This window comes from Arachis ipaensis, chromosome B9 (genome assembly GCF_059453495.1).
Source record: "Arachis ipaensis isolate K30076 ecotype BB chromosome B9, ASM5945349v1, whole genome shotgun sequence".
NCBI lineage: Eukaryota > Viridiplantae > Streptophyta > Magnoliopsida > Fabales > Fabaceae > Arachis > Arachis ipaensis.
Genome location: NC_142444.1, coordinates 159,415,761 through 159,443,263, shown reverse-complemented (window position 1 = coordinate 159,443,263; position 27,503 = coordinate 159,415,761). Strand labels below are relative to the sequence as shown.

General features: G+C 31.4%; 1 protein-coding gene across 2 annotated transcripts; it reads right to left on the bottom strand.

The window, feature by feature from the left end:
- Positions 1-8,111: 8,111 nt before the first annotated feature.
- Positions 8,112-11,386, bottom strand: LOC107618880 (VAN3-binding protein). Of its 2 annotated transcripts, none has more exons than XM_016321056.3 (7): positions 10,932-11,386; positions 10,760-10,861; positions 10,244-10,676; positions 9,836-10,072; positions 9,699-9,748; positions 9,396-9,453; positions 8,112-9,220 (listed from the first exon to the last, which is right to left on the bottom strand). In XM_016321056.3, exons 1-7 carry the CDS (start codon positions 11,217-11,219, stop codon positions 9,006-9,008), a joined length of 1,383 nt encoding a protein of 460 aa, XP_016176542.1. In that variant the 5' UTR covers positions 11,220-11,386; the 3' UTR covers positions 8,112-9,005. The 2 variants fall into 2 exon arrangements, with proteins under 2 accessions (XP_016176542.1, XP_016176541.1); XM_016321055.3 differs by having other exon boundaries at positions 10,244-10,685; positions 10,932-11,365.
- Positions 11,387-27,503: the final 16,117 nt, after the last annotated feature.

Below are 27,503 nucleotides of genomic sequence, written 5' to 3'. Positions count from 1 at the left end.
TCTCATGTTTTTAGTTGAACCATTTGTTTGGTCTTTTGAATTTCCTTTCTTTTTCTCTTGAGGAGGGCCATATATACATGATTTGATGTAAGTAGAAAATAATGAAAGGTTGGTCCCATCATTCAAACGCCATGCATCTTCCTCACTTTGTTCCCTTAATTTACACGCGAATTTCAATTGTCTCTATTTAGTCGTCAAACTTTGTGAATATAACTCATGTTAGTCCTTGAAACAATTTTCAACGTACAAACGTTAATGGAACACTGTCGTGACAGCAGGATGCCACACTAAACTTTGTAAAATGATGTCGTTTTGATTTTGGCACTCAAATAACCTAAAAACAACATCCTAAATGGTGTTTATTAAAATTTTACCTAACAAAATAAGTAATACGATGTTGTTTTTGAGCTATTTAAATGTCAAAACTAAAACTGCATCACACGTTTATAAACTTTGAGAACTAAATAGAGGCAATTGAAACCTCAGAAACTAAATTAAGACTAACGTATAAATTCAAGGACCAAATTGAGTATTATCTCCATCTTCCTCTCATGGCATCAAACGGAACTTCACACAAACATGGATTAATCATGCACACCCAACGTGGGAGAGGACAATTTCTCTCTCTCCTCTTGTTTCCTTTTCAGAGCAAATTAAAGGCTATGCCACTGTTTTATGATACTAATTAAAGCGCCAATTAGGATGTGTGGGTGTGGTTTCCAATTTTCCCGAAGAAGAAAAATATGGTCCAGCAAGCAACCAATTTGGATGTAACATTTTTGATAAATACTTTGTACATAAAAATGCATATTATCGAATGGGGATATTTTAAGCCAATAATGATAGAGTTGTTCCTATATATGTGCTACTTTATCAGTTTTTCACTTGTGTGTAAATGAGACCAAATATATGTCCTTTTGGATTCTTAAAAGAAATTCTTCCTTCTCCTCAAAGTTATAATTTAGTACTACTAAAAGTCAATCCTCTTGTTACCTTATATGTATGTTTTGAATTACCACTCACAGATAAATAAACTAAAATAAAATAAAAATTGCCATGTTTTACAAAAATGATAATAAAAAATAGTGATTAAATTAATTACTATTTATTTGTAAATATATATATAGGTCACCATATATATATGTATTATCAAATGTATTTTATATTAGTCACCAAAAAAAAATATGTATTTTATATTTCAACATATATTTTATACGAATAGTTAGTTTGATGAGTTTGAAAACTCCAAATTAATTTGATGATAATCAAATATTATTAAAATAATTAATCTCAAAATTATTAATTTGAATTCTAATTCACATTTGATTAATTAATAATTTTGTTGCCTGCAGATTTTGTTATTGGGCATAAAGAAAACTCAAAGTCCAAAATGATTGGCAAAAATAATCAGCCTTGTGCAAGAAAATATTTTAAAATATGTGGCTGAATTATTATTAAAGTTGGGCCAGACTTTGTTGAACAAGCCCAAATTAATCTTTGCTACAAGACCATCAAGACTTGGTCCGAAAAATTGAAAAAGGAAGAAAGCAATATATGCTTTCCTCGGTTACCCACTTTCATCATAGAATGGATTTCAAATTTAATTAACTTGCATTAATAGCATTGGAAACATGAAAGATAAAGTGGGAATTGATTTGATTGCTATCAATGAGTTACACGTTATTAGGCATGGGTAATATAAACATAACTCATTTTTATTTTCTTCTTTAATTACATTGCAAGCTTTTCTTTGTTCCCTCTCCTCTCTCTTTCGGTCATGTCTAGCAGGAAAGGAGGGTTGAAGCAAGCTATCAGTAAAAATCACAAAGAAGCTAGAAGTAAGGAAATGGCCATTGTGATGATGCCGTTATCAGAAAGAAGATCCACATTAGGGTGTGGCAGAGATCTTTGCCACTAATGGTAAGATGTGGTAAAGAAGTCTCAAACTCTCCATACCCGAAAATGGAAGAGATCCAATTCGGTCAGAGAAGAAGATCCGTTAGGCATGGCTCGTCTCTACTTTTGATCAACCATCACAGAAAGTAGCTACTGTAGCTACGTGGAGGAAGAGGCAGAAGATAGAGCAGATGGAGCTGTCAAGCATCAAGGACTCATTAAGGGTCAGGAATCCTTCTTGGGGAGCAAGTCAAGATGGAAGGCCCGAATTGATGAAGCTTGGTGAGAAGGGATGAGGAAGAGGTAATTGCATGTTGGATTTTGCATTTTGCATTCGGTTCTCTCTCTTCTCTCTCTGACCGAACCGGTTTGGTATTGAAGAAGAAGAAGATTAGCTCGGTTCAACCGTTTCAACTTTGGAGGCTTCTCCTTCTATAATAAGGGTGAACAGCCAAGGCTTGAAAAAAGGAAAAAGGAGTGTAAAGCACATAGTTCTCATAGTTACCCAAGCTAACAGAAGTTCTTCTCCTTCAATGTTCTTCATGTTGTATTTTTCTGTTTAGTTTTATCTGTCTTGAGTCTCATGGTGAAAAAGGCAAACAGTGTGAGGTTTGTAAGAAAAAGTCAGTGAGTGAAAAAAGGCAGAGGATACAAAATTTAAAAAAAAAGTCATAGGTGTTTTAGAGGTCCTTTGTACATCTGTGTTGTGTATCATGGTTCTGTGGAAATCCCCTTGTAAGTTGGGTTAGCACTTAGCAATTGAAAGTTTGGTAGGTGATCAAGTCAAGTTTAGGATTGGGGATAGATTCTGGACTTGTCCCGAATAGGAAGGGTAGTTGCTAGGGAGAATTGGTGTCTGTAATCAAGATGATTATAGTGAAATTCCATCATGGTTGTGAGACTAAATGTAGGCTGCATTGCACTTAGCAGCTGAACCATGATACTTCTGGGTGTGATTCTCTCCCTCTTATACTCAATTTCTGATTCTGTTCGTAGGAGACAAAATTGAAAAATATCTCATCATTGGTTACGAGGCAAAAAGAAAATATCTATTGACTAGTGACGAGACGAAAAGAAGAAATATCTCCTCAAAGCATTTTAAAAGGGCAGCAAGTGTTATTCAACAAAAAAGGGCTAAGATTTAACCCCCATTCTCTTAGCCACTGATAACCATCATAGTTTAATAGCTAATTTTTTTTAGAGTAATGTTATATGACCAGCAAATATTATTATTTTTTACTAGTAATAATTTGTACTCATATTTACAGATATTTTGCACACAAAAAGCATATAATTTACACCTATATTTATCACAATTTTGCACATATGAATTAATACAGTTTGCACCCACATTTTTTGAGTTTGCACACATAAATTAATAAATTTTATTTATTAAAAATAATTTAATCTTTATGTTGGACAAATAATGACAAAAAATACTAAAAATTGTTGCCCCAAATTTTTTTTAATAGAAAGTATTGGTTTTGATAAGCAATAGTTAACAATACTAAAAAATATTTGTTAAAAGTCGGATATATGACTACTAGCTAAAAGTATTGGTCAATATAAACTAAAATTACTTAGTCTTAAATTCTTTTATATATACACGAGTTAGCATGGTTGCATATTTTAATTAGGGGTGTTAATGTGTATACTTTAAAGAGCAAGCACTAAGCAGGAGTAGTGTTTAATGTGTGAAAATAGAGACAATAATTGAGGTACGAAAATAGAAATAATGGAAAAGAAGGAGAGTGATGATGAGAATTATTGGAGATGGGGATGGATGACATAATAAGAGATATGATATGAGTGCTGGAATGGTTGGTTCGATGAGATGATTATAAGGGTTTGGTCCAAAAAAGAGCAGAGGAGACGCACGAGGGGGTGAAGGCCTTTTCTCTGTTGAAGAGATCAGAGATACACAGTAGTTTCTATGGCTTCTTGGGTACCTAGCTAGCAATCCATCCAGCCTAGGGTATGTGTTTTCTTTGTGTCACAGTGTCAGTGTTGCCTGTGTCAAATGTGGTAAAAGGTTAAAATCAAAAACACTGCCACAAAGAAAGCCTCCACTCTCAAACAACAATAAGTCACCACTAATATCACTAGTCTGTTTGCATTCATTTATTAGTTACTAATTGCCTCTATAATACCCTCCATTAGTAGGGGTGAGCATGGTAGCGGGTACCCGATTACCTGTCCAAATCTGAACCGAACTAATTAAATTGGTTCTGGAACCAACGGGTAATCGGGTTCAACTTGAACCAAATTAATGATTTTTGTTAGTGATTGGTTCGGGTATCGATTTTGGAAGTGCGGAATCCGAACCAACCTGTAAATCCAATCATATATTAATTAAATAAAAAAATAAAAATATATATATGACTTTTAGTGATTTTTAGTGAGATTATTCACTATTAATATGTTTGGATTTTAATGAGTTTAGTTTTTAATATATTTAGTGTTTAACATGTTTAGATTATTTATATTAATGTTACATGTTTATTGTACTTGTTGAATTTTTAAGATAAAAATTTGATTTTTTATGAATTTTAAAGTCATTGGGTACCCAATTACCCGAACTAAACCAATCCGTTTTTAATCAGTTTGGTTTGGTTCGGGTACATACACAAAAAAATGCAGATCCAAACCAAACCAAACCAATTATATTTTGATCAGTTCGATTCTAATTTCACGTTAAATCCAAACCAAACCGACCCGTGCTCACCCCTATCCATTAGCAAATAGCAAGGGAATTAAGTCAATTAACCAATGCCATGACTCATTGACTCATATAGAGAGAGAAAGAGTATTTGTATTTAAGTATTTATTGTTTGAATTTGAAAAATAAAATAGCTGGCACGTATGTACAGTCTGCTTTTTCACGAGGCGTGGCAGTGTTGTTGTTTTTCAATTGTTTGTATGTGGTTTGATGCAATTATAATAAGTCACAGTCGTATTCCCACAGAAAAATATGCGTATAGTGGTGTTATTATTCAGTATTTGATAAGACACATTGACATAAAATGACTAATAAGGGGTGGTGGGCCGCTGCTACTACCTAGTGCGTGCCTCTCATTCTCAATTCAAACTTGTGAATCCACTCAGCCTAATTCATTTCAACTAACAAAGTTTCTGAATATTTGGTGTGATTTGACAGTGTTGTTGCCATTGCTGCTCATGAACTCAGATAACTATAAGACCCAGCATTCACCATCACCACTTTAATTTGGTTCTTTATTCCCATCCATCAAACCTCTTTTCATCTTATATATAATGACTAATTTTAATTATATACATATAAATTCTTGTAAATGGATATGGATCATTTTCATCAATTTAACCAGTACTAAATAGCAAGCATGTACATTATTCTAGGTCACACACAAATATGGGGGTAACTTGGATTAGAAATTTTGCCTATTATGCATTTTATTTAGAGAAAAGAACAATGCTGCATAATACTTTTATGGTCTTATCATTTATGAACAGTGTGTGCAGAACCCTTTTTGTTAAAAAATAAATATATAAAAAGAAATACTAATTTCATTGAGATAATATACGAAAACAAACCCCTCTCTCCAGGGGTCTGGGGTCTTTTTCAACCTGCAATGCGGCAAAATATTCTAGTTGCAGTTTTTAATGGAATTCTGTTCAGATGGCTCTATGTCCAGATTCCTTTTTGGCTTCTTTTTCTTTATTTCTTTTACATTTCAATTTTAATTTTTAATAGGGTAATAAAGTAATGATTGCCTTGTTTAATTAATTTGTTGAAGCTAATTAAGAAATGGATGTAGTAATAAGGCGGATTTGGTCAAATGAATTGTGTGCATTCAAAGAACAAAAACTTGGACTGGTATCTAGAAAGTAGAAACAGCCATGAATAATAATATCTTGATTAATGATTAGTGATAACTGTTTACATAGGATACGAGTGAAAGTGATGGAAGTGTGTTAAGAAACATGCAACGTTGTTTGTGTAAGCATATGGGGGATAGGGAATCTCTGACATTCTGAATAGCATCACATTGCACCCACCACCATTCCACACTCCACACTCTTTCTTGGAACAACTAACAAGTAATAATAAGTAATGTAACACTTGTACTAATTACAGCTCGGTATGGCTTCATTATAATTATGGAATTCGTGACCCACTTCCCCTGCTTCCTGTCTCATCCCCCCCAAATTAAACACACCTTCTCCCTTTTCTAAACATGATTGCCAGAGTTAGAAATGAATGGTAACTTTTTACTAGTGTCATTATAATGTACACAGCCTAATCTGATAATTATCTTCATGATTTAAATTTGTTACACATTTAATATGTTAAAGCAACTAAATTTTTGTTCCAAATATCTTCTCCCACGAGGCCACAACAAACAATACGTCTTGTCTTGTCCATCACATTTTATTCATCATGAATGAGGGGATGGGTTACTGAGATTTTTACCAAAACTTAGTCACCAATTGAAGCCTTTCAGAGCCATATTCCAGTGTGCATTTTCATCATTGTTTCACACTGCTATCGCTGATCATATGGTACATTTGTATCATGTCATCTTAAAAGCAATTTATTCTTGAAAAAGTAGGTTCTTTCAAGTAGAGGATTATTGATGTCATATATTTAACCATTAAGATTTAGATTTTCAATGTCAAATTAACGTAACACTATATATACACATAAACACTTTCCTCGTCTTAATTTGTTAGATGCCGCTGAAATAGCTTGTATTTTTTTTTTTACTTTAATCCCGTTTAAATATTCCCCAAAAAAAAAAAGAAAAAAGAAAAACTATCATACATATATTTTTTCCGACAAATCAATGGCTAATTCGTCGCAGATCTGAGTTGAGCTCCATTTAAAGGTCTGCCGCTGGCCAATAGGTTGCTGAATCCCAACACTTACTTAAGCGGACGAGTGAACTGACCACTTGACCAACCCAAGTTGGTTGTCAGTCATATATTTTTGGTCATGAAGTAAGTCACATTTTATGAGAGCATACAAATAGTTTCTTTTCTTCTCTTTTTTGTTGGGCTGAGATTCTTCGTTTTACAAGGTGTGAAGCACAGAGTGGACAACGGAGGAGAATAAATAAACCAAAGCCCGAAGCCTGCTTCGTTGTTCCTCCAAATTTGGGCCCAAAACAAAATAGTGCTTGTGAGTTACATAATGACCAGAAAAAAGGAAAAGAATTTTCTGTGACGTAGAAAAGAAAGCATTAGCTTCTTTTTTTTTTTGGGCTTGAGCATTAGCTTACTTACTTGCATGGTTGCTCTTTTCTTAGCTTTTCTTCACAGGCCGTATTATCCCACTTTTTGTGGGCTATAATGATGGGCTTTATCTCCTTTACTACCGAGACAAGGTTAAGATTTTGGGCCAACTAGCCCATCTTCACATCAAGGATTTTCCACCTTTTGTCATCATTTATTTTGTTTACTATCACACACAGCTTTGGGTTTCATCAAAGTAAATAACAATGTTTAACCAAGATTCGCGTTGAGAGTTTTGAATTGCCTCTTTTTAATCAATCAAAATGTTAAACACATGAATTAGATTAAGTGAAAGCTAAATTAGGGTGTTAAATGGCTGTGGTGGCAAAGGGTGTCACAAGTATCAATCAAGTTTGCTAATAGTCAAAATCAAAGGAGCAATAGATGAGTTTGATCTCCCTTGTCTATTTCACCGACTATAGGTCCACTCCTATTAATGCTGAAAACTATAGCATATTGGTGCTACATGATTTTCTTAGCCCAACATGGTATGGTACCACTAACTACCAAAAAACTTTGATTTCTTACTGTTCCTGCAGATCTACTGAATCTCATTACTTGTATTCAGGTCCAACTACCCTGCCTAACCAACCCAACATGATTCACCGTAATATGGAACTCAATACATTTATATGCAATTTTATTAAAACGGAAAAGACGAAACAGTGTCGTACTCACGGAGTAAACATAATTGACGAGGACATATATGGAATAATGGTTTTCTTTTTGGTTAAATTGTTTTCGAATATTTCTTTTTTTCCCAACAGGGCATTCAAAGTAATTGTGTCAAAGAGGGGCCGGGACATATGGATAATGGCCTTATTGTAATGTATACATTAATGTTTGCCATCTCTTGCTCTAGAATTCAGTACGAGACACGTTGCTAACCGTAACATGAGCGATAGGACTCGACTATTAATATCACTGAAAGTGACAATTCAGTGTTTTGTAGCAACTGCAATATCCAAATGCACAACATTGGTAACTGATGAAAGGTACAAAGAAAGTGAAAGAGGTTCCAGTAACATTTTGTGCTAGAATGATGAACCTCAATACTAAATATCCATTTTCCACTAAGACTAATACATATAAATTTCTCAAATAACTTTTAAGGAGTAAGGGCAAATAAACATAACAGTCACATTAGCTTTTTACATTTGATTATATAAAAAATAAAAAAAGGCAGGGCTTACTCCTTAGTCCATGCTGCGAAGCATTTAATCAAGACAAGTAGAATCCGAAGGCAATGATGACTCTCTAAGTGGAAGAAACAGTTACTAAGAATTTTAGAGAATTAGAGATCCAATCCATCAATCATAGCTCAGACATTTTTTTTTAATTGTATTTAGTCACATGGAAATCTAGGATTATGTTCACTTTCTCTTAATATATCCAAACCACATGTACAAACACCTAAGATAAAATAATAAGGATTAAGGCCTAAGGGGGTAGGTGTCTTTGTCTTCAATATATATATTAAACCTTCTCTCCTCCAATGTGATCCTTGCCTTTTTGACTGCCCCCACAGTCCAAGAGACTCATTTTTTCTTTCCAGAACAGTGTAAAAACCAAAAAAGACCAGGCTTCACATGGTGATCACTCACCAAGGTTCCAATAACTTTCACTTTCCTCATTCAGAAAACCCAAAAAACATCCAAATCCCCATAACGTATAATATATTTTTCCAAAGACTAAAGTCACCCCATCTAGCATTTTACTTTGCCTTTAGTTTCTCCCTTTTTACAATGATCAAAACCCCACCACCATGTATACCAAAAGATCCTACTATAACGTTAACACTAATAACCCCACACAATCAAGTCATAACTGAAGCAGGATCATATTCTGTTTCTGCTGTTCTTTTCTGCAGCAATAGAGAGAAGCCTTGTGACACCTTGAGTCCAAACATCATATTCCCTCTGATTTCTGCACTCAAATTCAACAACACCGCGCATTACAGTTTTCAACCCGAAGTAGCGGCGGTTCTCGCCACCTTCGAGTAAATGGCGGCCAGGCCAGGCAGGCATATCCTTGATTACTTCAAGCACCACATCTGTTAAAGGCAAGAGATGGAATTAAAGAACACCACTTTAGATCTTTAGATCCTTTTATCAACCCTTTAGTGCGCTATGGCCTTTCACAAATCCCCAAAATGGAATAAGACCCACCTCCGAATCTGATATCAAATAATTAGTTAAGAGCAAGACAAAAAAGGAATGAAAACTCACTCTTTTTCTTTTTTGTAATGGTCCCAGCAACATGCCTGCTCTTCATCTTCAGAATAACCTTCAACACAAGTAAATAAAAAGATTTTTAGAAAAAACTTCCAAAGAGGTAAAGGTTACAGTTTTCTATGAAACGAAAGTAAATCCATCCGTTCACTGCTTCATATCATCCTAATTGCCCCAACTCACAACTTCATATCATTAAAACTTAATTGAATCTTGACTAATTTAGTGATTACTTGTCCTCTAGAATTTAAAGTACAGTATCTAAATTGTAAAACAGAAAAGGGGGGAAACAAAACCCACCTGATTCATGCTGTTGATATACACAGATACAACTTTCCAATGAAGATCACCTGCATATAATTTTCAATCCATATTCACTTCAAACATAAAACAAGAAAAAGTATGTAAAATAAGAGAGTAAATTTTAGGGAAAATACCTTTGCGAGTGCGCTTAAGGAGCTCAGAGCCTCTGGCTAGTAACTCTCTACTGCAGATGCCCAAGAAATTTTCCTCCGGGGCAAGTTCACCGCTGAAGCTACTGTTAGAACTACCATTGCTACCACTACCACTATTATTAACAGAACCACCCAAATTTTTCTCAACAGGAATTACTGCTGCAATATTCCAAACTTCCTTCAAGGTTCTTGCTTTCAATGTGGCAGCCCCACGCAAAGCTGCAATTCAATTTCAGGCCACACAATTATAAATGTATAAAAAAAAAAGTTAAAAACACAATTGGCAATTTGGCATAAAGAAACAAATAAAGTTAATAAACACATGTATTATTATATTAATAAAGACAAAGGAATGTTCATTCAAAATTATGAGATATCATTATCATGTACCTGTTGCAGCTGCGGCAGTTAGAGTCATTATATCACCGGCTGACCGAACGTTCACGGCGGAGCTAACCACCGCCGCCAGGTGTTCCCTTTCGGCACCCATGGCCTCCGCCGCCTCGACGCACTGAGCCGCCACCAGCGTGGCGGCCGATGCCACCGCCATATCAGTCTTAGCCATGTGCTCATCTTTGCCGGAGCCGGATGAGGCGGCCGTGGCGGCAGCGATAGCGGCAATTGCAGCGGCTACACCGGCAACGGAGACAGCAGCGTGAAGCTGAGCATTATGAGCCCTAGTCTCCTCTTTCCTCTTCTCCTTCCTGTCCTTGAGCCACCTCCCCACAGTCTTGCCACCACCGGCACCGGAAGCAGCGGTGGTTCTGAAATAAGTATTGAAGGCGGCATTGTTGTTTGTATTGTTATTGGTTTGTCGGTTATACTGCAGAGACTAATGCATCCAACGAGTTTAGGAATATGCTTAAGGAAGGTTAGTTAGTTAGTTAGTTAGTTAGGTAGTAGTACCTTGATATCGTCGAGATCGGAGGGGGAAAGAGGGGGACTATCTGTTCCGTTGAGAGGGCCACTACTGTGCGAAAGCCTCCCTGAGGTTCTCGGAGATACTTCCTGCCAAAGAACTGTCATTATCCGAAGAAGACGAGGAAGAGGAAGAAGATGAAACGGCGGTTCAACTTACAGATTGTGACATGATGCGCTCCATGACCATGAGGGAGGTTTCTGAGCATGCGAATGAAAACGGCTTCCCTGAGACGCTGGCAGAGGACTCTTCAGACTCGGCGGCGCCATCCTCGTCTATGGCAGCGGCTGATGGCGGCTTGGAGAGGGCCTTGGAGACTTCCATGGCAGACACGCTCCATGAGCGGGACAGGTACTCCATGGGCTCGCGTGGGGTCTCCGGTGGGCGGAAGATGGGTGCGGCATGGAGCTGATGAGGTCCCCAGGGTTGGGATTGGGGGTTGTCCATGGCTGTATATATTTTGTTATGAAAAGAAGAGAGAAGGAAGGGTTGTCAGTTATGATGAAAGGAGAGTGGCGCGTCGAGAGAGAGAAGAATTGTAATCGTAGAGACTGGAGAGACAAATCAGTGGATTGTATGTCAGTCCTCATATATAAGGTCAATTTTTTGGATATAAATAAACGGAATCCCCTTTTATTCTAAACTTTTTTATATGCATTATTTTCATATATTTCTTCTTTTTTATTATGACTTACTGAATATTTAGAATAATACATCCATATCTTCTACAGGTAAAGAGCTCAAGCAATTTTGTATTTAATAAGGGGTTAAATCGAAGTTTCATTCCCATCTCTGTCTTTCGGAAGAGGCACAATGTTGATTAAAATATTGCACCGATTTTCTATACGAAGACAAGAAGAAGAAAGGAGATAGGGGCTCATAGTGTACGATAGCCGATTGCTCAGCGAGTATATTGGATTTTTCGCCTTTTCTTTTTGCAGTACAACATGCAGAGCAAAATATTTATGCTATTGTGCACATTTTTTTTTGAGTAAATATTTCATCTGACTCCTGACAATTATCTCGAAAGAATAATGAGGTCCTAAAAAAAAAACTCAATTCGGTCTATGATATTTTTTTTTTGGATTGATTAGTCCCTATGTCAAAAAAATAACATTAATTTTTTTTGGCACAGGAGTCTTGTCCTTTCGAGATAATTGTCAGATGTTATTTTGAGTTTTTCTTTTTTTTTTTTATGTTCATATTATTTTGTATTTTGGTTACATCTAATAAATACAGAAATAGAAAATAAAATTAAAAAAAATCACCCAAAAATTAAACTATCTTAACAAAGTTACAGAGACCAATACGATCATTAATATTTCTCCAAAAATTTGAAACTACAGGGGATGAATAAGGAGGTAGAAGATGAATGTTAGTTGGTCCCTTTCATAGTCCATGAAATAATATAATGGTGCGGCAATATTCCATTGAATTGAATGAATTTGGTTAAAAGAAGCAAGGACCAAATAAAGGCCAACTCAATTCACACTCACATACACCTTCATTGGTTCCATTCCTTGTTTGCTTTTTTTTTTTGCGCATATTAAAACTACGCCTATTCGATATCTCCTTTTCCTTCACCCAACCAAACCAAACAAAACACGTAACAACTACTGCAAAATCCCTTTGATTTGTTTTCATTTTAGCGTGTATGAAAACAAAGTAGTTAAAAACATAAAAATATTATATACATACAAAAAATTAGCTATTAAATCAGTTAATTTTGTGACTGATTTTTAGTATACAAATGGTAAAATCATACCCCCGTCAAGGCCTTCATTTTTTACCCGCTAGCAAATTTAACAGTCGATAATGACAAAGTACCGAGACTACTAACGAACCAAACTATATTAAATTGTGTAACGTATAAATTAGCTAAATTAATAGTAAGCAATAATAATAAAAAGGAATTGTTACTATCAAGATTGCTGGATACAATGGTGTGTGGATACTTGATATTATTATTCATATCTGCAACAACGAGACGTTGAGCTCATTTGAATAAGATAGATACAAGTCACACAACCAACACATGATATCCTATTGAATATTGATTTATCTAGCTCACCACTGCAATTGTCCATTGATAATTTATCCGCAATCAAAATTTTTATTTAGTATTTGTAGGCTCTATTTGAATATTGTTACGGACCACCAAAGTCTAGCCCAACTAGTCGTCGGGTCGGGTCACTGTCTTTGACCCAAACCCAAACTACCCCTTACAAAGGAAGCCAGCCTTGTGTCGGGGGTTCGAATCACGCCTTGTGCATGCAGCAATTTATTGGCTAGCGGCAAACCCTTAAATGGAGCTCAGTACCGCGACGGATTAGTCCTTTACCTGTCGGGCTGGGGGATACCGTGGGAAACCAAAAAAGGAAGCCAGCGGGCCGGTCCTTGTACTCGACCCGGATCGCACCCGGTCTCCCCATCTGTGCAACTCAGCACACCCTGGCAAACTGGTCGGGTCGGTTTCCCCTGGGAAGCACCCGTAGCTCCGACCCGAATTCCGAAACGACCAGCATCTCTCACGTGGATAGGGGTAGCTCGCGAATATCTTTGCCAGTCGGCTAGGTCATCTTTTGGGCCCATCCAATACCATATATAAGGGGAGAGGTCAGCTCTCCTCCCGAGGTACATCACATTTTTACCTAATTCGGTCATCCTTTGGTACGGACTCTGACTTGATCGTCAGAATGTCCTTGCAGGTGGCCACCCCGCCTTCCGTTCAACCTCCGGCGTCGCCAGCACACCTCAACCCTCGCTCCACGTCCGTTCGGGGTCTCTCCCTCTCTCCTACTCATCACCATCCGACTACCCAAGAACACCAAATAACGAACAAATATGATAATTGCCTTACAAAAAATTACGAAAACACTGAAAAATACAAGCCTATTTTAAAGATAACAACATTTTTACTTATTTTCTTTATATGTATTATTTCTTCTCATTTACTCTAACCTCCTTTTATTTAATAAGATTATTAGTTAGATATGTTAGAATTATCAGATTTTTTTAGTTTTAAGATCATCAATATATAAACACACGTGATTTATGAGTATGACGGAAAGACTTCAATTCTTGATATAGATCTTAGTTTATTGTTTAAAATCTTAATAAGTGGTTCTTTGATTTTTTTTCCAACTAAAACTTACTATATTCTTATTTTAAATTGAGTAGTAATAACTTTTTGATAGAGCAAAAGTTGTAAAATGACTGATTGGATACCAATTTTCAGTGCATCGTCTATTTTTTTTTTTTTTTGGTGTTTTGACGGGGCTTAACGCCCAAGAAAATTAAAAATCAATGATAACACGAGGCAATGATACCCCTCTAGCATCATCATCTATAATGTTCCTTAGCCCTGTTGGCATAGTGTCTATGAAATGAAATCCAAGGCATGCTTGTAAACTTTCCTTCGCAAGCCAGTCGGCGCTTTTGTTTCCTTCCCTATATGTATGACAGAGTTTTACATTCCAGTCTCTTTGTATTAACTGGCTAATGCTTCTTATAATTGTTTCCGGATGATTGTCCATTTCTTCTCTTTTGCTGAGAATTTGGAATGCAATTTTTGAATCAGTTTCTAGAATGATTTTTTTGAATCCCAAATCCCAAGCTAGTTTCAATCCATGGAGAATTCCCCAAGCTTCTGCCGTGAATGCTGTTCCTTTGCCAATATTCGCCAAGAACCCCGCTACCCATCTTCCACGGCTATCCCGAATCAAGCCTCCACACCCTGCTATACGGTGCTCCTGTAAGACTGCTCCGTCAGTATTGATTTTTAGCCATCCATCGTTGGGAGGTTGCCATGCAATATGTATTTCTTTTTTCTTCTGTGCTCCTTTAAGGATATTGACTTTTTCAAAAGCATTATTGATCCTCTGCAGATATTCTTTAATCCATAAATGTGCATTGTTTGGTTTATAAATACCATTTGAGAATTGATAATACAATAAGGGTGTGACAAGTGATCTGTAACCAACCATATGGAGAATTAAATGAGATGGACCATAATTTTTTGTGAAGAAACCTTCGAAAGAGGCAAAGCCATCAATAAAAATTGAACAATGATTGGGAGTCACGCGGCCTTTTATAAATATGGTCATCAACTCATCATGAAGGCTTCGTCCATTTATCAAATTTCTCACACATTGCCAACTTTGCACAATTTTTTTTTTTTTGGTTTTCTACTGTAACTCCTAATTCGACAAGTCAAGAATTAATTTATTGCGGTACTGAGTTCTATTTAAGGATTTGTCGCTGGCCAATAAATTACTGCATGCACAAGGCAGGATTCGAGCTCCCAACACTTATTTAAACAGACTAATGAACTAATCACTAGACCAACTAACTTAGTTGCATAAGTTTTTATTACGCAACAAATTATACATATATATGTATTCACATAGTCACATCGGCCTTTTCACCACCCTGCTGGGCTACAAAGAACCAACATACATGGTGCTTATACACATCTAGGATTATGACCTTTGAACTACCTTTACTTCCTCTTCCCACGGTTTATAATTTCTTTAATGTATTTTCGTATAACAAATTAGTATTAAGTAACTTATTGAGTATGACCATGTGATAATGCTAAAGGATGATACAAGGCACTTCCAAATTTTTGGTGGACTTACTGTGGTAGTGATGCTTTTGTTTGTGGCTTATTTAGCTATTAAGACCTTTACGAGCCCAATTATGATGGGTCAACCCTACACAGTACCATTGGGGTCCATAAAGGTAACCAATGAACAACTGACACGTATGAAAAACCACCGTACCAGTAGTTGCCCTCAGGCAGTCGACCAGGTTTCTTGCTCTTCTCGGTTCTCAGCGGCAGACAACCCCAACTGAGTACTCTGACACGTACCACCCTACAAAATCTCCACCCTTTGTTGTTTTCTGCCTTTTTTTTTCATTTTTTAAATACCTAGTAAAATTTTTGAAAAGTTATATATATAGACGAATGCTAGATGCCAAAGAATTATTAGAATTGATTATTTTTTACTATATTCATATTTAAATATGGAATAAAATATATTATTAAATTAATAGATTAAAAAAATTAAATTAAAAAAAAACAAATTAATAATTAAATAATAATAAAAAATAATAAATTCTGATAATTCTTAATATTTGTCGTATATATATTATGGTAAATAAATGTCTCCAGCATTTAATATTGAATTTGTAATTTAAAAAAATATCAAATAAATTTTAAAATTGCCACATTTCATTAATTTTTTCTTCATACTTTTATCCTATTTTATTGGAGAATATCAGTCATATTATTTGTTATAAACAACTATTTGATTTTGAACGAGGCTATAAATGAAACAATCAAATATAAATATAAAATTCGCTTCATAAAATAAAATTTACGAAAAAAAATACTTGAAGGAAGAATTAATATTTATGCATTTAAATTTGAAATTTATTTAGCCTGATATATAATGAATAGATACTTATTCAAGTAGGGTTGTATTTGCAATAAACAATCAACGATAATGGCAGGGTCTGCGTTTTGTCTGAATGTTTTTCACTGTCTACCTCTATTGACAATGCCAATATGCCATGATTCCTCTTCCAACTTTTTCAAGTTTCAAGTTCCAACGTAAGCAATTAATATTTGGGTAAAGTGTACAAAATGTTCTAAAAAAAGGTTTGGTATCAATAAAATTCTTTTCAAAATATTGAAATAATAAAATATCATTTTATATAAGTAATAAATAATTGTTATATGTGTCAAATATGTGCATATTTTGCTTCAATTTTAATAAAAATATTCAGATAATTATTTAAAAAATATGTAAAAAAATTAACAAAATCAATTTACAGACTTTTTATTTTTTATTAAATATAGTGGCCATTCACAAAACTAAAATCAGAAAAAATCTACTTAATGTAAAATTATTAAAAATAAAATCATATTTTATTATATTTTTTAAATTCAATTTTAAATATTTGTTAAACATATATATATTATTTTAATCATATTTTGAAAATATTCAAAAATGTTTTTTATCTATTCAAATAATTTTTTTATAGACTTTTTATGGCGTTTTACTCTTAATATTGCTGGTTATTGATATTGAGAATTAAGATTTAGTGTTAATGTGTTATATTTGATAGTTGGAGAAAATTTTAATCCATTCAATATTTTTAAAATTACGGACACAAAAATTAAAATTTATGAAGATTGAAATTAAAATTTTTTAATATTTTTAATAATTAAAAATATTTTAATAAATAATTTTTATTTAATTTTTATATTTATTTTAAATTAAATAAAATATTAAAACATAATTTAATATTATATACTTTACACTAAATATTATAGGATTAATTTAGTCTCAATCCTTTAATTTTTTCTCCTAATCTCTGTCACTCGATATTCTTTCGAAAAGTAACCTAAGGTAGCGTTTGATGGAGAGACAGAGATGGAAAGACTGAGACTGAGAGACAGAAACTAAGAGATAGAGATTAAAATAAATTTCAGTATTCTATTTGGTGCAAAATGGGAGACAAGAATTGAAACAAGAATAAAACTCTAATTTAATTTGCACAAAGAGTAAAATTGGAATTAATTAATTGAAATGAAAGTATTTTAGGTATAAAATGTTATTAAAGTTTCAGTTTCCATCTCTAAAAATTTTAGTCTTCTGTATCCCTACTTTTTAGAGATACTGAAATACTGAAATTTTAGAGACAAAAACAAAAATTTTAGTATCAATCTCTAAACTAACTCTGTCTCAGTACCTCAAAACAAACGCTACCTAAGTTACTAGTACTGATAGCGAGCGAGTAACGAGTGGAGGAGCGGCTATGAAAATCTGGGCGTGTTAGCATGCCTGTCTACGTCATCATCTACCTCACTCTCTCAATATCTCTTTCACATCAAAAAGCTTTCAAATGCAGATCTACCACTGCAGTATCAGTGCATGCCCCAAACTTTTCAATAACTTATTATTCTCGAACAACTATATATATTTCTTTTGAACTTGAAGTGAAGAGTGAAGTTCCAGTGGTTTTCTCAAAATTCCCCATGTTGCCCTTGCACCAACTATCTTTGTGACTTGTACGTTATTTAATGTGACAAAGGATATCTTATGGTCAAATATGTGGGGCTGTGTAATGGGAACGGTGAAATAATAAGTATAACTGGAGAATGTTTGCACTTTGTTTCTTTGAATCCCAACATATTATTGGGACTTACACCACATAAATATAATAGTTAGATTAATTATTCAAATTAATTTTTTAAAATTTTAAAAATAAATATTTTAGATTTTAAAAAAATTAATACCCAAAAATATTTTTAAAATTTTACTCTAAAAGATAAATTAGTCTTTAGTTTATTTTTTAGTAAAATAATTATCTAAATCAATTTTTTAAAGATTTTAAATGTAGATATTTTAATTTAGTCTTTAAAAAAATTTAATATACAAATCAATTTCTAATATTTTTTTATCAGACATAATAGTTTTTTATCCATAAAAAAAAGGTAAAATGAAATAAAATTTTTATTATTATTAATTACATAATAATACTTTAATATAATTTTTTATATTTTTTGAACAAAAATAACGATAAATTTATTCATTAAATTCTTATGTATATATTTATAATATAAAAGTTTTGTTGCATAAAAATATAAATATATTATATATCGTGACTCAATAATAATAATAATAATAATAATAATAATAATAATAATATTGTTCAATAAAGTAATTAGAAATTATTCTATAAAAAATTTAATATTGAAATCATTTTATATTTTTTTATTTAATATAATTTAGTTTGGTGTGATAGTTAGAAATTAAGTATAATCAAAGTTATTATGTATTTTACTTGAATTTCAATTTGATCATAAAATTATCAATTAACTTAAAAAATTAGCTAAATTTCTACTTCATAATTACACTAACTTAATACACACATTCATATATCATACGTATTATTTTTCTTTGATTTATAGTGTGTGCAAAAACTATATTAATAAAAAAAGTGTGTCAAATTTGTAACTTAATTCCATATGCATAATGTCAAATTTTTAACAAGAATTCTACAATTTTCTATTCTAAAAGACATGTTTGTATTTAAAAAAATGTTTTAATTTAGATTTCAAAACATCATTATTCACCTTGTTTATTTTTAACGAAAAGAGTGTATCAATATGCTAATGTCATCATCCACATGCACAAAGCTAAGCTAATAATAATAAATATTGACATATAATAAAAGTAAAATAGATGGAGGGACTGATATGTCTGACAAAAAAAACGTTAAAAATTAATTTGTGTATTAATTTTTCTTGAGAACTAATTAAAATATTCGCTTTTAAAATTTTTTGCGACTGATTTGGATAATAACTGCGTCGAAAAATATACTAAAAATTAATTTGTCTACTAAAATAAAACCTTAAAAATTGATCTGTATATTAATTTTTGTTAGAAACTATTTTAAAATATTTAGAAACTGATTTAAATAATTATTCTAGTAATTACGAGTATTAGTGCTACCTCTACTAATAGTCAACTATGATTCAATTTTCATTCAACTATTTTTTTTAACAAAATATGTATTTTCTAGTTCATTCAATAAATGAAAATATATATTTGTAAGAATTTAATTTTGATGTACAAATAATTTTAAAATTATATACATTTTTTTTAAATAATTATTCATGTAATTAATATAAAAAATAATTATTTTTATTAATATAATATTATATAATTAAATACATATATAAAATTATTTTATACTAGTGTATAAAAAATAAATTTTATCTATAATTGGTTCTAATTGTACAATAGAGTACAAATATAGAGACAAATAATGTATCAAATTATCAATCAAAATCAGTAGGTATAGGAGCGTATGTGTACATACGATAGTGATGGCCTTGACAGTGCATGTGATAAGCCAACGCATTAATTAATATAGTGTATGTGTTATTGGAACGCGTCATGTATATTATGTAGCGTGCTTGGTCAAGAGCTTATGTGGTTGAAAATGAGTGGTAGACCATAGTGTTAGGAGAAATTATTTGTTGCTCGATCTAGTTGGATCTTGAGCATTAACTCACTATATATGTGGGAAAGTTTGTAATCAAATACTTGTGAATCATCTTGAAATTAATTTTTGTTAAAACTTAAAAAGAATTTACATCTTTAAGATACATGATATTATTACTAATAAATAGAATAATTTTTTGAATGTGATAGATTGAGATTGAGGTTGATATATTTTAGGTTTCGGCGTTCATCTTATCCTTATTGAAGTAGATTATCTTTGAGCATGATTTATGAATATGAATCCATATCCACGTATATTAAATTATGATGGAAGAGACGGGCGCCATTACTTCATTTAAGTCAAATTTTATTAATAACAAATGGACCCAAAAAATGCTTTAAAGTTGTGGGGGACTCAAATAATCTGGCCTGGGTTCCAATTAATCATTTACTATGCTAACACTAGTCAGTAGTCACCATTTTTCGTTAATATTTTCTTTTTCATTATTTTCTATATCTACATATTCTCTTTATTTATATTGTTATCTATTTATATGTTTTTGAATATCTATAGATAGAGTTCAAATACATGTATATATATAAAATCAGTACTACTGACAGAAAAAAGGTTCAAAAGATGAGTGTCTTCTCTTCCCTCCGTGGAGTTTGATTTTGAAGGTTGGAACCAAAAAAGAAAAAGTAGCTAGCATGATTGAAGAGAGGGCCACCTTGAACAATGAACAATAGGGAGAGAGAGGAATATATATAGGGCTAATTAAGCAGTAGAAGTAGAACACAGAGTCACCAAGTCAGAGGACTACTACTACAAACACTAATATCATTCATTGTGCGGGTATTTTTTTTATTTTTTTAAATTAGGAGGGAGACCAAATGCCTAATTTCTAGATGAGTATATTATGATATTTGAGTTATAGTTTGTAGCCTTATTTTTTTTATATTGTAGGAGTGTGTGAATTTGTTTGGTTATGGTGTATATAGGTGTTAAACACAGGTGTGGGACAGATTTTTCTGAACAATGGCAGGAAAAAATTGGACCGTCTGAATTCTTTGTTAAGAAATTTATTGACTACAAATCGGACCGTCCAATTAGTTTTTTTTTTTCTTAAAATTAAAACGGACCATCCGTTTACACTTTTGTTTTTTTTTTTTAACTGAAAACAGACCGTCCCGTTTAGAATTTTTTTTTTTAAATTTTTTCTTAAAATAAAAACGGACCCTCCGTTTTTAGAATTTTTTATTTTTATTTAAAAAAAATATTAAAACAGATCCTCCGAATTTTATTAAAAAATATTTTTTTGTAGATATCCTCTAATCGGACCGTTCGAGTTTCTTGCTCTAAATTTCTCGGTCCGATTTCAGTCCCCTCACACTATATGTAGGAAAATCACCTCTATTCTCCATAATGCTGTATCACCCCACACTTTTTTCTATATTAAAAATAAAAAGTGTAATTATATACATTATGAGAAGGTGGATAATTACTTAAAAATAAATATGGATAATAATTAATGAATCATGATGCTTATTATTTAGTTTGAAAATATTTAATAGCAAAAAGAATTAATAAAAAATAATTAAAATTTATTTTCTTTAATATTTTGATAATATTAAAAAAATAAAAAATAATATTTATTAATTATTATAATAATTAATAAAAATTAAATAAAATAAATTTTAATAATTTTTAATTAATATTTTTTAGTTATCAAATATTTATATTAATAAATTATTATAATAATTAATAAATATTAAATAAAAAATTCAGATTTTTTTTCTAATATTATTATCGTATTTAGTTAGAGATTAATAGTGCTAGATTCTTGTGTAATTTGTACGGTGGGACAGGGTGCAATTTATGTGTTGCAACTCGCAACAGTGAAAGCCGAAGGAGACAGACACCTGCATCAAACTGACCAACCATGGTATTTAATAATTAATTATTTAATAATGAATATAACAATAAAAAGAATGAATTCATGATTCCTATTAACTAGGCCCCTAGCTCCTCTCCTCACCCATGACCCAATCAATTTAATGAAGAATCTAACACCGGGATACTCTCTTCTTCCTTTTCACACCCTATAACCCTCCTTGAACTGAACTTCATGCAGGCCTTGTTTTTTAATCCGGTTATTCATTTTTTATGAAACACAATAATGTGCCTGATTTATGCAGCCATTAGCAACCTATGATGCCGAGATACTGATACGGACACGGGACACGACTTGACACGGGACACGTTGACACGTGAATTTTAAAATTTTATATAACACGAAGATACACATACATATAAAATATAAAGTATTTTTAGATAAATCGTAATAATATTTTGATATTTTATTGATATTAAAATATAAATTAAAATTTTTAATTATTTTTAATGTCTTATTTTAATTATATTAAATATTTAAAATATTTTTTTGTTTTAATAAATAATAATATATACTATATAAAAATTTATTTTAAAAATATATGTTAAGAATAAGATAGGACACGCTGACACGTGATGGTATTTAAGTGTGTCCAGGTGCGTTTGAAGAAGAATTTTTTATTTTTTATTAAGACACGGTCGAGCACAGCAGACACACGTGTCAGACGAGTGTTGGTGAGTGTCGTGTCCAAAATATGTCTGACACGCAGACACGACAACTCAACGAAATGTCCATGCTTCATAGTTAACAACTAATATAATCTAAATTAAACCAATATATACGCATCAAAATAAATATAGATTGCTTCTTTTAATGACTTAGGACCTAGTACTCAATGGCACTACACAACTATTTATTACTTACCCTCTTTGGTTAACAATAATTGTTTTTCTTTTCGTTTCTTTTCGGAAAATTGACAATCAAGAAAAAGCTCCGATCCACACAACAATACTCTAATTTCCTAATAAGCCAACCCATTTTTTATAAGTCAAAACTACGGTTTTATACTATGCTCTTCCTATTTCATGCTTAAGGCAAATTGATATTAATATTGGACACAAATCATAATGATATTGCATATATGGACCATAAATTCATAACCAAGCAAACATGGAGAAGAATTCAATTTTGTAGGGTGACAAAAACAGTTACGAACTACTAACAAATACTTATTTTTTTATTTATATACTAGATTTTTTTTATTTTAATTGGTAATTATATATACTAATTAATAAGAAATTCAAAATGAGTAATTAACTATGAAATTATTTAATGTAAATAGTAATTTATATATAGTGATAATATGAGGCTTGGTTTGGTAAATTTTTTTGAAGAAAAATTTGTGCTTTTTAAAAATATAAGCACCTCATTTTGTATTTGTTAAATTAAAAATTTCTGTATTTATACTTACAATTTTTAAAAGTTAAGAATACTTTAAAAGACATCTAAAAATTTTTTTTTAAAGTTGACTTGTACTTATCAAAATTAAAAAAAAAATCTAATATAATTCTATATAATAATAAATATTTAAAATTATCTTTATTAATTATTAGCACCAAAAAATAATTATTCTTTATTATATATGTCTATTATAGTTCTTTATATTTTTAAAAATGATTTTAGCAAATACAATTATGGTACTTATATTTTTCAAAAGTCATATTTAGTTTGATTTTATCAAACGTAATTACTGTAGTTTATAAAAAGTTATTTTTTAAAAAATAATTTTTATAAGTTACTTTTAAAAAGTAAAAGCTCTACTAAACTAAATTTAATACGAAGACGATAAGAATCATTTTTCTTTTGGACATATTTAATTAATAGTGAAGACGTGAAGTCGACTGCACCTGAATTTCCACCTTAATTAATACCACCCAACCCAAGAGCATATATATATATATATATTGAGGGTCACTTAATTTTGACTTAAACATGATACATATTATCAATCACACAATTTTTTACGCCCATCCTGGGCTTCATGTTACTCATTATCTAAACTTACATGGACCAAATAAAATTTACAACCTTAACTTTGGTTTAGTTGTGAAAAAAATAAGGGAAAATGCCAAGGGAGTACGATTATCCATCTTCATTTTAAGTTGGATGTGTACATATAAATGAAGAACAACTCTATTGTCCTTGTGGGACAATGAAGAATGGAGTTGGTTCTTCAAGAGGATATCAAAAATTAAATAAATATTTTTATTGTTTATTTTTTACGTTTAAGGTAACAAATTAACTTTTTCTAACGACAACTTCTTTCACGATCCATCTTTATACTTGCTAAACTAATGGAAGAAGGGAAAAAAACCCTACGTGGAGAAAGATACTATACAACAATCGTGACACATAATAAAATGGCATCGTATAATATTGTTTCATTTTTTAACTATCATGCATTGAGTATCAACATACATGTGAATATAATAGAGGTTTAAGGAGTATTAGAGATATAATTATTAGTGTTACCCTTTTCTATTCACTAAAGCTTTTGGGATGAGTGGTATTATGACATGGTATTAGAGCTCTAGATCCGAAAGGTCAAGAGTTCGATCCTTGGTGAATTCGACTTAAATAGGTATTATTTTTGTTTTTGTGAAGCGAAGAGTCAAAGGAGCACAATCCTGTTAAGCAGAGTAATACATCCTCCTGTACGTGTTACTATTATAATTACAATTTTACTAATAATTATTTTAAAATATTTGATAAGAATATTATATAACAAAATTTAATATTTATATGTAATAAATATCTCAAACAATTACCACGCTTAACAATAATAACTAGGGGTGAATGGGATCGAATATGACTAAAATCATCTGCATTAAAATTATCGAATCGGATTTAATATCTGCAATTTTTAAGTTTGGATTCGATGATCCGATCCGCAAATACGTGTTACTATTATAATTAGAATTTTACTAATAATTATTTTAAAATATTTGATAAGAATATTATATTAACAAAATTTAATATTTGTATGTAATAAATATCTCGAAAAAATACCACGCTTAACAATAATAATTAAAGGTGAACTGGGATCGGATATGACTAAGTGTGTGTTTGGATTACAGTTTGTAAACTGGAGTTTGCATAAAATTGATTTTGCAAACTTGATTTTAATAAAAAGTAAGTTTGTGTTAAAGTGATTTATGTTTGGTAATTTTTGTATCAAAATTGATTATAGTAAAATAAATGTTGTTTGGCTTGCACGAATCAAAATCACTTTTAAATAAAAAATTACTAAAATGGACATTAATCTAAATAATTTTTTATATTATTCTATTATTTTAATTGAGATATTTAAATAGATCTTATTAGTTAATTTTATAATAAAATTAATATTTACTTCCTAAAATAAAAATAACATATAAAAATAGATAAAATATATTTTTAAATAAAAATAAAAATAATATAAAAGTTCTTGATAATCTTTTTATATAGTATATTTTTAGTATTTTTAGTACTTTTTTTTAGTATACTATAATTTCTTACTATTATTATTATTTACAGTTAATTTTTTGTTTAATTTATTTTACCTAATAGAATTAATAAATCGTATTATAAAAAGATAATAACAAACATAATACACAAAAATCACAATTATAAAAGTGTATAATGTCAAACAAACAATTGAAAAAAATATAAATAATAAATAATAAAAAATAGAGTTCATATAAATAAAAATAACAAGAATTGTATAAATAATACAATAACATACATAAAAGATAAAATTGGTAAAAGATAAATAAATGATTAGTATCCATGGCTAAAAGCCCGTTAGGAAAACGCAGAAGCTACAAATAGTTGCTTCTTGTAAACGTGGTTTTGGTAGCAAAATCATTTCTGCGTTCATGAGAAAAAAATTTTGCCAAACCAAAAGTTGAAGCTTTCAAGAAATTTAAACGTACTTCTTCCCTTCCAACGGGTTTCCAAACACACCCTAAAATCATCCACACTAAAATTATCGGATCGAATTCAATATCCGCAATTTTTAAGATTGGATTCGATTATCCGATCCGCACATTTGCAGATCAGATCGGATCGATATCAGATATATCCGCAAAATACAAAAATATTTTTTAAAAAAATTATTTTATTAAGAAAAATAATAAAATTTTTTTCTACTATTTTAAATATGTTTACTTTTAAAATAATATTAAACATATTTTTTTTTAAATAATAAATTTAAAATAATACAACATATATGATAATTATTAATTGAAATAAAATATAAAAAAATATTTATTTATTTATTTATTATTACATATATATGAATAAAATCTACAATCCAATCTTATAAGTTTGCAGATCGAATCTGATCCAATAACTTTACAAATCTATATCCATAATTTTTCAATTAAATTCGAATAAATACCGCAAATATGCATGACACCTCTCTCAATAATAACGTTGGATACTCGATCTGCCTAGTGCTGGTGGAGGAAGATAAATGGAATTGGCAGTTTTTTGCTCTTTTTCGAGGGATATATTTAATTTAACATTTAATTTTAATTTATGAGATGTGACACAAATAGCTCTGATCCATTAGCTTAGGTTAGCTTCAGTAGCTACCTGGGGATGGGATTATTATAGGACTGGCAAGTTCTTAATTTCTTTTTCTTCCGGGAAACTTTTAATTTGTGCGACCTTTGATGATGGTTTGATTGAGGGACTGAATGATTGAAATCAGTGTTGGAAAAGGACACTAATTCAACTCATGCTACCACTATCCACAGTGAGCATTATTTTGGTTAGGAAAATACTATTTCTAACAAGCTTGTATCAAAGAGTAAATTTAAAAAGTTTTTTTGTAAATAATATTCATATTTATAAGAGCTGAACTAGTATGTATTTATATGGTAGATTAAGTGGTCGGTGTTATTGAAAACTTGACATGTCATTTTCACCCTTAGTACGTGTTAAAGGAACAATAATTGTATTTCCTGGGTCGAAAATTTATTAGTATATGATTGTAGTAGGTTAAAGAATAAAGACAAATTTAAGTAAGATGAGATGAGCATGATTTTAATAATGGCATGAACAAAATCGCCAAGATCTAATACTGCAAAGATATGATATAACTAGAAAAGTTTGGAATACAAGGTGATGATACATTATAGCACATGCACAAGTTGAGACTTGGGAGTGACAGATGTAGATACATAAAATCATGGAGAAAAGAAAGAAGGTGAAAGGAATGGAGGCGGAGGAGTGTGTTTTGCTTTCAATTCCGAGGGGAAGGAAGAAGATGGGACAGAGACAAGGACATTGGAGAGAGAATAAAGAGAAGATTTATGTGATGTAAAAATGAAGATCATGTCACAATCCAGATGGAAGCCACCAACCTCATTAAATACTAGGGTACTATCATTAGGAATAGGGAATGAAAAATGAAAAAACTGCTTCTAATAATTCCAAGAAACCAGCCTGCCAATAACTAGTTAATCAAACTCACTTTACTACTTCTATTTTTATCTATTTCAAGTTTTGTTTTCATTTTGTTTTCTAGTCCACCCTTCAAGCTTTATGACCTGGGATTTGGACCTGTCCCTATTCAGATAAAGCTAAGGGTATCACAAGAATTAAATTCCTATTTTCAATCCTTAAAAAAGCTAGTTATATAAATGAGAAATTATTGAAACATATTTTATTTTTTTAAAACTTTTCCAAACATCCTATAACCAACAAAATACACATCCTTTAGAGGGTTTTTTTTTTCACATGATAAATTTTTGTGTGTAATGGGTCAA

Bases quoted from the DNA above. Each gene is read 5' to 3' on its own strand.
- LOC107618880 (XM_016321055.3), bottom strand. From the start codon at position 11,219: ATGGACAACCCCCAATCCCAACCCTGGGGACCTCATCAGCTCCATGCC. The intron at 10,862-10,931 runs GTAAGTTGAACC...GTTCTTTGGCAG, and splicing joins AGCGCATCATGTCACAATCT to GAAGTATCTCCGAGAACCTC. The intron at 10,686-10,759 runs GTACTACTACCT...TGGATGCATTAG, and splicing joins CCGATCTCGACGATATCAAG to TCTCTGCAGTATAACCGACA.